The 16,850-nt window shown below is 34.3% G+C and overlaps 1 protein-coding gene across 4 annotated transcripts in view; it reads right to left on the reverse strand.

The window, feature by feature from the left end:
* Positions 1-16,850, reverse strand: part of LOC142976356 (cubilin) — a 93,151-nt gene that overhangs the window by 61,372 nt on the left and 14,929 nt on the right. For all 4 annotated transcript variants that reach the window (XM_076119623.1, XM_076119621.1, XM_076119622.1 and 1 more), the window contains exons 2-3: positions 15,962-16,014; positions 15,283-15,378 (exon numbers count right to left, since the gene is read on the reverse strand). In XM_076119623.1, the coding sequence (XP_075975738.1) occupies positions 15,283-15,370 (88 nt within the window). In that variant the 5' untranslated portion in view covers positions 15,371-15,378; positions 15,962-16,014. The remainder of the gene's footprint in view (positions 1-15,282; positions 15,379-15,961; positions 16,015-16,850) is intronic.

Below are 16,850 nucleotides of genomic sequence, written 5' to 3' on the forward strand. Positions count from 1 at the left end.
TGTAGTCTTTAACTATTCCGATATGAAAAAAGCTTAGCAAAAAACCGCACTGTAAACGCAATTAATCTAAAACCACAGAGAACTCATTATTATTCTAAAGCATTAGAAAAATCTAGGAATACTTAGACGTAATTAAAATCGCACAACTCGTTCATCTCGTGGAGTAAAGGCACAGTAAAAGCTTCGTCTTATTTGCTCACTCTTCACTCCTTAGAGCGTTCATTACACGGATTTACGCGGGAAAGGATTGTAAAAAGTTATCTTTATTGTCTATGGTATTATGTAAAACTGACCTATAAAAGTCTATGGTTTGCACTTTGTTCAGAGTATTGTTTTTGTTATGAGCCATAGACACAATAAGATAGCATGAGTCTAATTTAAGTGTTAAATATTTTTCTAAGTTTAAGTGAAATGCAATATTTTTAGACAACTTTAAGGCAATGTATTTACAAAAAATGTAATCGTATATTATATGAATTTTATTTACAAACAACTTCTTTAACTTTTCGAGAACTACTATATATCGCTAGTATTCTTGCATTGTAGGTACCCAATCTTACTTCGCGAAGACATAATCTATAAGAGTTCATCCTAAACATATCAAAGAAAGTCAACACTCAAAGCTATTTAAATATAAGTCTTTAAATCTACTGCAACATTTTCATACAAGAACGTATTGCAGCTTGTCTGTTTCATGTTTCATTCATGACAACAGACAACTGGGAGTAGGATCGGATATTGCAATATTGCACAGTCTCGCCGTCTCATTGACGGATAAATTCAATAGATCTGACTCCACTTAATACTAAATATGCAATGATATTCTGCTTTTGTGTAGTAATATTGTTTACAGGAACAAATTGTCTCTGATATTGTTTTGTTTTGACTTATTGAATATTGGTAAGTTCAATCGAAATTTGGTGATTAGCAATTTTCTTAAGAAGCAAAGTACATTACTATTTGCGTATATGCATTAAGTGTCCACTGCTAGCAGTGCTTTAAATAAATTACAAAATCAATTTTCTCCTGTACCTACTATTTGGAGTAAGACTGAAAAATATAATTACTCGCTAACGTTGTAATTTAGTAGCAAATGTAAAACTATTGTAGCGTTTAAGTTAACAGATCATTTCATTCAGTTAGTAACAGTTTAGTCAACGATCACAATAAAAAAAGTTTGATATGTATTGCTTTACATCAAAACAGCCTAAAATCTTCCATACCCGGTGTCATACACGAACTATATTTTCATAAAAATAGACTAAGTAAAGAAGATATAAAGAACAGTACATTATAATAAACTTATTGAACGACGCATCACTCAAATAACAGCTCTTATCGCGCCCGAATCATCGATATTACACATATTACTTACTTATCTACATTATGAGAACTGCCACACATGACGATACAATTAAATATTAAACTTCATGCCTATTATATAGGAAATATTCAACAATTGACGATAATTACGTTTACCGAAGTAGTGTTTGAAGAAAAATTACCAAATTGTTCAAACGTCCTTCGATAACAAAGGAAATGTGACATTGATTTTATAAGTAAAGAAGAGCCGTAAACAATCTAATTTGATACGGATATTGATAATGCACAAAGTAATTTATCTACTAATGTTCTAGAATTTAATTAGGCATTTGTTACTCGTGAGTTTTTTTCTAACTCTGCTCATATAGCTCTAGCCCTTCCCGAGCTAGTGGTAAATTCAGTAATTAGGACGACTGTTATAAGTCTCAACATTTGACATAAATGATTTGATTTTTATCTCCCATCTCATCTGATGGTTGCGCATGTTTCATGTCTATCCAAGAAACCAATTTCATTGGAATATAATGGTTACGATTAAATATATAACTAAAAGACACCTTTGTTAAAAAGATTATCGCATATAAATAATTACGCTTATGAACCAAACTTAATATTTTAAGAAAGAGACACGGACTAAACCACATCTTATTTCGATTCTTTAAAAGATTTTTGCGAGAAACGAAACGCATTTAAGAAATAATAGCTGTCAATTCGAAAGAATTAAAAAAAACAAGCTCAGTCGACACAAAATTGTTCAATTAGAGCGAAATATTTGAAAATTGTTGTTGAAACGAAGCAACTTGCCTTTTTAACGATCAAATTAGAATTTTATTGCATAGAAACGTTCCACTAATGATCAGAAAAAGCTCGAGTTTCTGCGAACTACAATACAATGTCAACAGATTTTTATAACAATTTTCTTGTGGCGAGTTGCAGTGCAGCTTTACTTTGTTAGGGATGCTGATAGATGTATTCTAGAAATTGTTCTCAACCTCAACCTTATTAAACAATCTTTGATTCGCCCATTTCATAATTGACAAAGATTTAAAATTATAATGAGCCTTTTTTTTAAGAATAAGTGGGAATACCTAACACGCGGTCCAAACGCGGTTTTGTTCAAGTTGACAAAAAATCTCGTTCTGCGCCTGCATATAAATTAATTACCTAACAAAATTTCGCCAGCTAGAAATTTGAACCATTTTTTTTAGCTTTTCTACGTCTTTAACAAACATCTCGATCTTATCTTGGCATCAAGTTATCTCCTCCAAGTTGATCTCTTAAGCAATTTCACCATGACAGTTACAAATGTTATTCCATTATATTGTGCCTATTCGTAACTGGAGAGTCCACACTAAGTAACTTGTAATCCCAAACCCGAACGGTCCTAATCGAATCACTAACATATTGAAATAAACGGGACCATTACCGGCTGTTTCTCTTTGTGCTAACACCAGTGTCAGATAAGAGCACCCTTTCAAGTTAATTGTCCCTTCGGCCAAAGGGTGAAAGGTCTTAGTAAATATTCTAGCATCACTCATTCACTAGTTTCGCCTATACGTTGAGAAGGGTTGACACTGTGATTAAAGATGTGCGCCGAAGTCCGTCGGTGCAGAAAATTAAAATATCCACCCCGCGAGGTAACGGAGCGAGGTTTTCAAAGTTAAAAAGTACGAAAACACCAACTTATTAGGTCGGGGAAAAAGTCTTTGCGCATTATAGAATAAAAAAAAATCTTTGGCTTCAAGAATCACAAATGAGTACACGGTTCATTAGGTTTCTTTGAGTGACCTCGTGAGGTACTCAAATATCGAGCTTTTTTGTGTAGAGAAAAGATTTTATTACAAGTTCATACATACTATAATGCGAAAAGACTTTTTCCCCGAACTAATACATATGAAGAAATAATTAACTAGAGATTACAGGCTAAGTATAACTTGTTACTTAGTTTCTGTAGTACAAACTTTTTTATATATTTGTCGTAATATTGGCAGGATTGAAGAAAAGCGAAGACTGGGCACGTGATACTGAAATGACGCTTGACTAATGAGGTTTTTCAAAATTAGAAACCTCCCTAATTTAAAGTCGGCAGGATTGTTAATTGGTTAAGAAGAAATAATCTCCTTTATCTTGTGTCGGGACTTTTATTCTTAGCTTTTAGAATAAAAAGAGTATAGGTATTTAATACGTGAACGATCATTATGGTCGGTGCTCCCGCACGCTCGATAAATTATTTCTTTCAAGATTGTTTATTACAGAGAAGAAATATGGGTACGTTATACTCTAAAAATAACCCTTTTATTCGTGTTAAATAAAATAATTAAATATTGGTGTATGTAACCTAAATAAATTGAACTACAAATAACAAATATCCATAGTATCGGAGTCCGGTCCGTATCGCTAACTGTATTTACTGAAACGGAATCGAATTGTTACTCGTTGTGATTTAATATTTTATTGTTTTTCAGTTTTAATTTTCATTTCTCATTCCACTGAGATTTTCCATATGAATGGACTCAATCAACGTTTCGTGGAAATTAAACTTTTATATCATTTTATTATATTTTACATTTATTATTTTCATTTTAAATATTTATTTTTTTACCAAAATTGGATGTCAGCCTTTATCGAAAAATTGTTTTACTTACTGACGTATATATTCTTATAGTTAAATATTTAATAGAATAAATCTGGACTTAAAATTAGGCGACTTATACCTCCAAAATATTATCACCAAAAAATAATATCCAATAAAACTTTACGGGAACACTACAAAACAGCTATATAAACACCGAATATACGTATATAACACTACAACTTTGATATAATCTAACAACTCTATCACTAAATCAACAGCACTAAGATCACTTGTAAATAATTATTATATATTTGAAATTTTAAATATCGCGGGTATTTTTGTGTCGCGTCGCGTGTGTCGGAGATGTGGCGTCGGCGAGGTGTGGACGCGTACTGGCGCATGGAGGCTGTGGCCGAGGGCGGGCGGCGCGGCCTGATACAACCACATACGACCATCTGCCTTCAATCACCCCACAGATTAGGAAAAACACCTTCCACAACAGACTTAATGGATCCCGGATTAAGGCTCACGTGGTTCAGTTTCGTAATGAACAAGTTTTAATAGCACTTTTAAGGCTTAGTTTTAATCGGATTTGTTTTTTGTGGTTAGTGATCTATTGGCTCAATATTTTTGAAATTATTAACGAGTTATTAAATTATTAACGGTAGTATTGTGTTGTGGTCTGGCATCAAAAAACAATACTCCGTAGAAAATGTACCGTATACTCTACAAACTTTAAGGATATAAGTAATAAAAAAATTCTTCCTTTCGTCATTCTTTTGCGTCTATGGCGAAGACATGACAGCGTTCGTGGCGCCATACCGCTACCATTGTGCTGGGAGGCCGGGGATTCGATTCCTATACGAACCAATTATTTGTGCGATTCACACAAAATTGCTCCGGGCCTGGTTGTACTTTGTGTACGTTGTCTTTACGTTTGTAAAAGTCCCCGCGTTTGTAAAAGTCTTAAAAAACAAAATAAATTAATTATCATAAATATAGCTATCACCGTTATCGTAGCAAAGCAACGCATAGGTTCTTCCATTTTTTGGTCCAACAGAGGAACCCTTAACGATATCCGATTAGAATAATGACGAAAACTTAACATAATAAAGTCATTAATAACTCATCTGAGGATAATACCGGAAATAATGTAAGCAATGAAAAGTTTTAATCATTTAAATTTCTGTTTAAATGTTTAATGGGCTTCTCGATTCTCCGTCTTATATTGAAGCAGTTCAACAAATATTGTTCTTAACTCGTTTATTTGATAAATGTCTCTTAATGAATCCATTATTAAGGGAAAAACGTGTGTACACAACAAACAACGTACAGAAATACATGCCTTTCTTTAACCGATAATCAACATAGACTTTCTTGCAATTTTGTATTTTTTTTAAAAGCATTAACCTATTAATTGCGGTGACAATTTTTTTTCGAATCAGTCCAATAATTGTTTTGGCGCTTTAACCGCACTTGTATGCAGTAATGATATTTTGAATACTCAATTTCGACATAGGAGGGAGTATTCTGAGACTAGATCTTACTTTTAGCGACCAAAATATTATTACAAAGTTATTATGTAAAAATTAATGAGTAAAACTGTCAAGCTATCAGTTAGCGCCATCTATCGGAAAAACAGCTTAATTATAAAATTCATCCGTAGACCTGTCGAGTCACCCCTATTTTTCGTGAATTCTACCCCCGGAAGCGATACGGGGGATTACGTAGCCATCGGGGGAATTAACATCCCTAAATCGAATTCGCGCCTGGTTTTTTATTAAACGGATTTCGACTATCCCCTCGCCGAGGACGGTTTGCGGATTAGGATAATAGGATGACAATTGAAAAACTGACATGTCTATCAATCAAAATAGCCAGGGGTAGATGCCACAGGTTTTATTGAGATTTATAAAAAATATTTAGATTTTTTTTCACAAAAGGATCTAAGTTATTTTTGTCCAATATTTTAAAGTGTTGGAAGAAAACTTAAGGATTCGAAGCCACTTCTCATAATATTATATTCGCGTCTGCGTATTCGTCATGCTGTCTCCATTACTCATGTGATTAAGAAACGAAATTATACAATTTGGTTCAAATAGCCAAGTATAGTGTCACTATTACAAAAACGGAAATATTGTAATTGATTCAGTTTTTTTGTAACAAACCAGAATGGTAATTTTTTTTACGCCTGTCTAACAAAAGATAAGTTATAAAGGATACGTTTATGTTATCAATAGCGAGCACAAGAACAATAAAATGTATTATTACACAACGCTTCCAATTTATACAATATTTTCTATAGCAATTAATTTTGACCACATCTGATTAGAGAGTAACAAAAACAAACATTACAATGTATCTGTTATTGCATCCCTGTACGAGGGGCGAATAAGAGAATTGGGTCAATGTGTTATCTGTGCCCAATATCAGCACATATCAGCCCTTATGTCCAATTCGTTGTACTAATGTAGCTGATAGAACTTTGGAATTTACTCATTACTGTTTATACATATTGCAATAAACAGTAAAAATGAGTAACTAACATAAAAATAAGCATGAATTTGCTATAACACAATGTAATGCAAGAGTACTCCACCTATATAAAATATAGATAAAAATATTATCTCGATTCCTTTCACGAGAGACGCGCTGTGTTACTGATACCTCTATCGTAGAGCATATCTTTTTGAGCTTGATTACGACCTGAATATGGATGCGACGACCTTTTAAATTTAAAACATTTTACCCCAAGCCGGTTATAAGAATGCCAGGTATCAAAAATTTAACTTTCATAGCAAAATTTCACTAATCCCTTTCAGTGGAAAGGTGAAAGAATTTTCCACGAACCGAGAAGCAAAACTTCAAAGAAACGAGGGTGGAAAATCAAAAAATCCATCAACGAGGGATTAATAAAACAAAAAGTGGTGGGAGAACGTGTAAACCACGGTAATCCGTGCAGAGTGTGGACCGAAGCGCAGTTTTATTAATTGCGGACTCCGTATTGGGCTTTTAGCCGGGATTAGTGATGAGCATCGCTAGCCGAAGTGCAAACATCCTTGGCGAAGCAACGCGTGGTCGAGGCAAGAGATGAAAAATGCGGGCGAAAAAATTCCATGCGGTTTCGTTAGGGATGCGGTTTGCGTAACCTTTTTAAATATTTTGCTGGGGGTTGCGTGTAAATAATAACGGTTAACACTCGTAAAAATAACTTGCTATTTTTGGTGTCGTTGTTTACTTAACATTTAATTTGTTTGTCCTAAAATACACATTTAGAGGTAGCAAACGAATTTAATATCTGATGTAGCATGATCTCGGTTAATGCTACGATTTACCAAGATAAAGTGGGAAAGGACAGAGCTTATTTATATTTTTACGACAGTAAAACAAATACAATATTCAATGAATAATTATGACTTTACAGGGGACTTTTTCTGCCCAGGGAGGGTATTCCCGTAGGCCGTACATTGGCATACACCTACTTATTTAAACCTACATGTTGTTTATAAGTTGTTGAGGCACAAACAACGAACACATCTTCCTACACAGCCAATATTACATGCGCATTGTTTACTCAACCTGCCCCTAATAAATTCTTCATAAAACGGGAAAATTCTGGCTGTTCGCATGAGATGAATTATGTTTGAAATGTTATGTACATGAACATATAATATGCCGTGGGCATTACACCCCTAACAAAGCTTAAAAAACAAAATAGGGTCCTTTTAGAAACCTTTGGAAAATTTATGGTTTGATGGTTATGACTACAAAATCAACAACACAAAATCAGCATATGCCAACGATCTTAGAATGTTTCTAGACAATGACCTGGAAGGATAACCTGTTTTTAGGTCTGTAATAGTCATAAATGTTGTATTACATGCTTGTACGTCACTTTTAGCGCCTTCAATGTATTGCTCGTAGGCAAGCAAACTTAAACTACAGTTTCACATGCTTATTAAATGTCACGCTTAAAATGAGCGTGCTTTTCGAACTAACACTTATGCTTTTGTGTACTATGATGTTTTAAACCGTGTTCTAAATAAGCGTGCTCGAAGCACGCCTTCTTTGCCCCGCGCTGCAGGTAGCATGTCTTAAAATTGGACGGCTGTCGATTTTAAGATATACTCTAAATGTGCAGTCCATTAAGAACAATGTTACGAATCATGAGCTACTAAGTAGCAATTGCTCAATATTTATTGATTTATTGTTCAATATTTTAGTACATACATATTTTTTTCTAGTATTGAGCATGTGTAACAGTAGCTATAATAATAGGTTTTGTTTATAAAGTATCCATAACACAATGAATTTCACATCCTGTTGTTCATTTTTGCTTTACAAGCATAATATCATCAACAATAAACTACTTTTTAAGCTTGACGCCACAACATAAATTTTACAAGCTTTAACCTAAATTTTCGGATACATAGCTGTGGTTGTTCCATACATATTGTGTATAAAATGTTATAAATAAACGGGTCCTTTGAAAGAGCTGAATTGTACAGAAAAATTGTGGGGATTTTTGTGGCGAGCCGACATTAATATGTGTCAGCTTTAAAGATTGTCGAATGATAGGTGCCGGCTCTCGTATGTACGTGTTATGATACTTTTAGCTTCGGATAAAAATGTGTGAAGTGCCTTCCTGGTATTAATGTGTGTTATAAGAATGGGGACTGTATGAAGCTTGGTTTGTGCGACGGATCTGTCAATTTTGAGTTAAAATGTATTCCTAACTTTTTTGTAAATTTCCTGTTCCTAAATTATTTAATTAATAATTGCTGTTTTTAATTTTCCAAAACTTAGCATTAGTTATATAAGGGAGTTAGTAAATATTTAACTCACTTTTGTTGAACAGCGATAGAAACTCTCCTACTTAATAGACTGTATCTAAAATTTGTGATAAATTAATAAATGAAATATAGTAGAAGCAAAGCAATTTTATTTTACCTATTACTAAACGCAAGAGATACTAGATAGTATACCTCTCTACATGAACTTATAACTTGAGATGCACATGAAACTTGAGGAAGGCCACAACATAATGTACGTACAAACTGTATACAAACGGTGTGTAAAGGAAATTGTCCCGCACCCGACTCGACGTGTTCAACTTAGTTACCTAGAATGTGTTGAATACACGTCCGACTTAGTATAGAATAATGAACTATACTACTACTATACTTAAGTTAATGTAGTAAAGTTATAAACAGATGAAGATAGAAATATTTTTAACCTGCGACTGTCTCACTGCTGGGCAAGGAACTCATCCCGAAGTAGGAAAGGATGAGGCCCTAAGTCTAATACGCTGAAATTTGAGGCATGCAAGGTTACTTCCTTGCGTTCACAGTTAAAACAAGAGATCATTATATCTGATACACACAAACCTTTTTCTGACTTAGGTCGCAAAGAAGAATATAGATAGTTACAATGAAAAAAATGCGTACTCCTTGCTATAGGGGTAAAAAAACTCCACCGTGACAAATTAGATCCTAAAGCGTGCTACTTCTTTTATGTAAAAGAGTTAAAAACTTTCATCATCCTTTAGATCATAGGAAAGAGGACTTATATGCCATATATTGCAGTATAATTTTTGGTGTTACGACAAAATATTTTTGATAATTATTCCCTAATATGTTCACAAGGTTTATTGCGAATATTTCGGTACATTAGTAGCTTGGTAACAAAATTACCGGGGCACTGGCGCGGCTTGTCTACTCCCACACAGCCGAAGCGTTCGTTATATAAAATGTTGCTTTTTTAATTACATTCACCCGCCCTTTGCGATGGGCGAAGGCAAGAAGAATTATGCCAGTGTTTTTGTTCGCATAAATTGTTTAAGATTTATTGATCTCAATAAATACTTAATGGTAAACATCATCAGTACTACGCTCAAATATCTAATGTAAGTAATTACACGGCCATTTCGTGAATGCCATAAAAATTGGTGAAGAAATTTGCATCAGAGCCACAATCGCATTTCAAGATATATTATTATTCAACAAACCAGTAGCTTGATTTACTACCACAATAGACTATCGACAACTGGCTAGCTATCGAGAAATTTTGTATGAAAATCTGCGCCTCTTACGGCCGTCCTAGGAACTATTATGGCAATACATTTTAAATGTCAAACTCTCGATACTCGTCAGTACCGACTGTGGAGAATCGCGCTACAGATGAGGATCTATATAATATAATTGTCAATTAACTATCGAAAAGAGATAATAAATAAAATTAATGTTATCAAGTAATTATCAATATCAATTACTGGATACAAAAGCAATACGATAATTTCAAGAGTAGGAATTCTTTAAATCTTATAAAATAAAATTAACCATAAGCTGAAACTTAAACACGTAATCCCAATGCTATAAATCGTGGCACAGTTCCTCGAGGCACAATGGCGGCTCTCATGTCCCTCCACTTTACTACATAAATTATAAACGATAAAAAGCCCTTAGAGTTATTACCCGCTTAATCGCTAACCGTTATCTTAGTAAGGGACCACTTTATAATATACTCTTTTATTATAGACTGGTGTAGTTTTGATACATAGACTATATATTATTTTTCATATTGCTTTTGATGATCGTACTAATAAAATGCGATGAATTTATGTTTGGTTACGATTTTTACTACGCAGATTTTTAAGCATGAAGACAGTTGGAGCTTTTTCATGAATCATATAAGAGGTAAAAATAGGGATTGACACTTTGATAGCGAGCCGAGCCGCATCATTCTTATGACATAGACGTAAGTTTTAAATAAAAAAACGTATTTTTTATTTTAAATTTTATTTAATCACCACAGCCTTTATAATAATAAAAAAACATATTTTTTAAGCTGAAACTCATATAAAACCAAGCTTTACAGACGTTATATATAAGTATTTCCCAACGAGGAAACACGGATATTTTTTTTATCTAGGGTATTGGTCAGTACCCCTTGGGGAGATTGAAAGAACTAATTTAGTCACATGATTAAATGTAAAAGGCTTGACACAAAGATGTAAGTAACGTTTTGAAGTATCAAACAAATTTTTGACACTATTCAGAGTATATGTAGTACAATCAGTTTTAGTTGTAATAAATCATCATTTAATTTAAATGAGAGAAGTTAAATTTAATATTTTATTTTGATTCGTAAACAGTTACAGCTAATTTTAACTTTACATTTTAAAGTTGTGTACTTTTGCCAACTTTACAATTATAAATTCAGAGAGTTAAACGTTTTCATCAAAGGGATAGATTGAACTTTAGCATTTCATATTCCAATTTACAGTTTTTTAATTACAAACGTTTTAATATTCAAATATTTTCGTATTACAACTTTAAGTTGTTATAGTAGATTTTATATAGCAATGTTTATTAGTTTGTCAATATTTTTTTATTATTAATGACAACTATCATTAATGGGTGTGTATTTCATATGCCTACCTATTAAATTAGGAGTATATTTTAAAAATATATTACATGGTATCCACGAAAACATGTTAACTCTTGACCTTAGAAAAATATGTATTCAAAAAGGTTTTGCTAAAAATTAGGTAGATCTAACGAATAATATGTTTTACAACATTTTCATTAAGCAAGTGCTACATGTACTACGCCGTAGCATTCAGCTACGGCATCCTCGTAGACGCTCTAAATATTTCACTACTGACTTTCCACGTCTTAAGCAGGCAACAGAAAACCTTACACACGCAAGAGACAGTCTAAATCTATTCCTGAACTCAATAATATACTAGGACCAGAACATCTATTTGCACTCCCGACACCTTCAACCCATTTTCTCCCTTCTTCTAAGTCGTATAAAGTCCAAAATCGTATAAACTGTATCGTAGAGCGGGGATGAATGATCGGTATGTGATTTATCTTAAGGTAGCATTCGGTTCTTAGCGACCGCGACGCGCGACCGCCACCCGCGACCATGGTCGCCTGTCGCGAGGCGACCCTAGCTTTCGGATTTCAGCGACGGCGACATCGTCACTCTTGCCGCAGTTTTAACGGGTGACGGTTATGTTCTAGTGCAGTACGATATGTCGGACAATTATTCCGCAGCTATTGGAGGATGAAGAAGAATCAGCTATGCCTCCAGAAAAAAGAATGAGGATTGATTCAATCATCACATCACGAGAAGAAGAGGGTTGCTTTTAAACACTCATAAAACAACATTTGAATTCATCATATAAAGGTGGGTTTTTAATAACTAATTCCATTAACTTCTCGTCCTCGTTCGGTGAAAATGCCGCCATTTTGATGTGCTTCTCGCCTGCGTCGCGTGACGGCACTGCCTCCGATGCGACCGAGTCGCTGTCGCCACGCTGCTCTCTAGCCACGCCCACCGGTCGCGCGTCGCGGTCGCTAGATTTGTTTAGTACTCCATATAAATCCATACTAAGCAGTGGGTCGCGCGACCCGGTCGCGGTCGCGGGTCGCGGTCGCGCGTCGCGGTCGCTAAGAACCGAATGTTACCTTTAATGAACTCGAGTCGAATTCGTAATGTTCGACATATAACGACGCTCGAAACATTTGCTTTCGTTCATTGGAATCGTTTAAAATAAGTGTACGAGTTTAGGCGATGTTTATTTAGCTACATATTGTTTAATATTAAGTTAAGCTCAAAATGTTGGAATTTCGACTACTTTTCCATTTTCTGGGCTTTTTACATAAATATTGAAGTGGAATCATTGATTAATAGTATTACTCATTGTACGCCTTATAATAACAAGTTTTGAGAGGTTAACAGTCATAACATACATATTTAAGTGCTTACCAAACTCATATACGAGTATATATCGGTTTACCAATAATAATTACTTTGGAATCCTAAGACTATTTTATCGAGAAATCTATTTATACTTTTTCCCTGGTGAGATAGTCTTTACGTAAAATATCTCAGTAGAAAAGCAAGATAGCTAGCAAACCCATACTACATCATAGTTAAACTTGTATGGAAGAGTACGCCATCGTGCATCGAGTAGAAAAAGGCTTCGGTTAAGAAAACAGGAGAATTCCATTTGGCAAGTGACCGCAAACTTCGCAGCTAGTGACGAATGATACTCATTTAGTCGAGCGAACCAATCGACTATTCGTTTTAATTTACTCGTTAATGTTGATTCAAACTATTAGGTACATCTCTATTAAGTAAAATGGCCGCCGATTGCTTCATTGCAAAAGTAAATTAATTTATTCCCGGTTTATTTACGTAATTACAGACACACTTTGTCTTTTGCAGTGACAGGATTAGCTTTGATTTATTTATATCAAGAAAAAACTCTACAAGCAATCGGTAAATGTTTGTTTTAGATGACTCTCCAAGTTTAACATCGCAAAGATTGTTTAAAAAGCTTTTTTGTTTGGTTACGAATTGTCAAATTAGGATAATGTTTCATATTTTCCAAAATTCATTCACGATGAAATATTTTAAATGAAACGGGACGAGCTTTAATCGTAAAATTTTCATTCTTCGTCTTGAGAAAAAATATTTCGTAATCTTTAAAATGGAAGTCTAAACTGTCATATTCAAAAGGGGCTTTAACCGTCCAAGATGGTTGACGACGAGTTAAAATCTCTGAGATTAAAAAAAGTCCTACCTCAAACAAAAGAGATATGAGGCAAAATACCTTCATTTTTCCTTTGCCTTTTAAAAATTCATTCGTTCAAAGAACGAACGAAATGTTTTAGAGGCTCGGAGGCGTGTTTATGAGTGGCGACGTAATTATGTTAATGACTTTCCCGCCAAAATGAAGAAATGCGAGAAAAAATGCAAGAATAGTGCGCGAAAACAATAGACTTTGAGATTTGCATCGAGCCTCTCTCGAAAATGAAATTGAATTGAAAGAAACCTTTCGGGGTTAAGAGACTTGTCCCTTGAAAATTCTTATGAAATATTAATGCATTAGGTAATAATTGTTGCTGCAATAGGGATCATTTTCGCTTTCAAAAACTTTTCAATCATAAAGCACATAGAGAAACAATCTTTGAGTAGCTTTTTCCTCGCATCACTTGACTCGTAGATTTAAAGATGGCTATTCCCCAAATAATGAAGCTGTAAGACAAAGTACCCAAATAATTAAACTTCCACAGACAAATGCCTTTAATTTCCTAAATAAAACTAAATACAGACAGAATTACAAACTTCCTAACTGGTTGAACATAATTACAAAAATTTCCCTCTCTCGAGTATCTTATTCGAATTTAGAATCCGAATCCTTATTGATCGTCTCCGTGCGCCTGGAGAAAAGGACAGCGCGCACTTTCCCATATATGTTAGAGAGAGATAAACATATTTCTGTTGGTACAGCCTTGCCCCAGAGAGAATATCTATGGCCCGAGGTTGTAACAGGATTTTCGATCCTTGAATTGCCTTGGGGATACAGAATTTTAATAGCTCTATGGTGCACTTAGTATTAATTTTCATTTGTAAGTACAGATAGGTATATAAAAAGTAAGTTAATGGTCTCTAGGGTCCTTTGAAAGCTTTTACTTATGTACTACTCTTTATAAGTTTACGCTCGCTTTATCCGAAAGTGTAGACAGAGACAGAAATGTATGGATTTCACTTACTTTACATCTTTAATTCAATTTTATAACGAACAAGTCTCTAGTCATATACGAGACACGCTATCAAACGCCCAGCTGTTAAATTCTGAAAGAAAATATAATCACCTACTAACACTTTGTCCGATACAGGAACCAAACCACGACCATACGGCACACACATTGCTTTCGAAACAAAAATGTAGAGACAAATACAATAATTATACTAATAAAATAGCTTGTACGTACAAAAGTCCGTACATACGAAATGTACTCAGTCTGCCTGTACATCAGACTCCTTCCCTTTGTACCTACCATACTTAGTCCCTTTATTGATGTAACAACCATTTACGTTCTAAGAGCATCTATTTACAACAATAACGTAATAATACTGTATTCAAGTTATGTCCTACTTCTACAGGACCTTATTTACCCCACTTCTAGGTATGAGCGGTTTTATCAAACGGACTAGTTAAGATTGGTCGTCAAACATACAAAGAAATTAATAGCATTAATCAGGATGAGATTTGATGCGAGTTTTTTTTATTAACCTGTACTGCTGTTAGGCAAAGGTCTCCCGTAAAATCTTCTACCGGTTTTTGTCATTACGAACATCAGAAACAATGCAGTTAAGTTAATGGCGCTTGTTCGAAAGGGTTTAAATATTTTTTTTGCTAATGTTTGTTGTTGAGTAAAATGCGCTAACATCATCGCAAAAATACACTAGCTTGTGTAAAGATAAACAAATCGTTTAGACTTAAGTAAAAATACTTAGTCATAAATACCCACATGTATATTATTATCACGCTATTTAGTTTAGTTGTTATATAAAATACTTACCGCTTGTGACTTGAAGAGTAGTTGCGAAGAGGCATAGCAGCGACAGCGACAGGCATCCGAGCGAGTTGAGCCAATATGCCGCGGCCATACTGTATCCTGATAACATGAACAACAATATTTTAAACATCATTATTTCCATTAACTATAGCGTATTATCTAAAGCAGCATCTCCACATATTCAAATAAACCTATATTTCGTAAACAAATGTTTAAAAGCATCATCACATCTACCTCCTTTTCTCGGCCGTAGAAAGTGTGAATATTCCGGAAGTTTTCATATTTTTTTAATTTTTTTCAATATTTACATAGCTGTAATAGCTGACAAAAATATAATTTGCAATAATAGGTAAATACTTGAAATTCAAATATTATTTTAGTTCAAAACGACTTTTGTAACAAAATACAAATTTCAGTCAACCAGCGCCATCTAGCGAGAGTCAATGTAACGAAGTACTACAGGGTGAGACGCGGCGCCGACAGCCTGTTTTCAGTAGACTTCGGGGTGAGTGGGTAATGCCGACGTGAACTGATAGATGGCGCTAGTAACGGAAAATTGCGAACTTTCCCCTGGGTCGAGAGAAAAAATTATTAAAAATATTCTTTAAACAGCTAGGTATGATTTTATGAAAGATAAACATTTAAGATTTAATATTAAAGAGCTAGTAGTATTATTAGTTACCATATCGTCAGCATGTGTGATTGCGACGCGGCCGTCCGCCCACCACAGTTCACCTGAAACAAATACCACAGTTTGTATTCTATTCCAGTTATTTAAAATGCTGGAAACCGATGCTGGTTTTAAATTCTTTCTCTTTAGAATTGATCACAGAACATTTCAGTCATTTGCAGCATTGCATATCACTACATCCATTTGCATAGTAGTCATTATTTTGTTATTGCGCTTTGCAAACTATTAATTGATTAGTGGATACAGATAATATTGTGATATACAATTTAAAAGCACATTATTATACTTCATCATTAAAAATTGAAAAAAGTTTATAGATTACTTATTGCTACATAATGGGTAGCTGTACTACGGCGTAGAGCGTAGATGGTGCTACGGAACAATGTGCTACGAAAGCTTTAGTAAGTTGCTACGGCATTTTTTTTGTACGATACCAATAATGCGTTAATAGTTAATGTTTTCATTGTTATACTAATAGATGAGGTATCTGAATAAAAATAGAGTGTGTTTCATAATAATTGCAATACAGCATCAATGCGATCGCAAAATCACTTTTTGCGAATGTGTCCTTAAATTCTGGGAAGGATTTGGTGAAATATGATCCTTTTCACATGTCCTTTAGTCAATTTCCATAGGATTTCATTCTTTTGATTTGTGCCTGCCCCTATGTGAAAAAGGCGTGATTTTATGTATGAGAGTATGTTGTATGAACGTATCTCATATTGTGGAAAATTGAAACTTAAACTACTGGAAACTTCAAGCATCGTAAATATAAATATGAACAAAAATAAATTGAATTTGTTGCTGTTATACTGAAAAAGTCTCTTCCAGACATGAGAGCGGGTTTAGGCCTTCGGTCCATCATGCTGGCCAAATGCCT

This window comes from Anticarsia gemmatalis, chromosome 11 (assembly GCF_050436995.1).
Source record: "Anticarsia gemmatalis isolate Benzon Research Colony breed Stoneville strain chromosome 11, ilAntGemm2 primary, whole genome shotgun sequence".
NCBI classification, from domain to species: Eukaryota; Metazoa; Arthropoda; class Insecta; order Lepidoptera; family Erebidae; genus Anticarsia; species Anticarsia gemmatalis.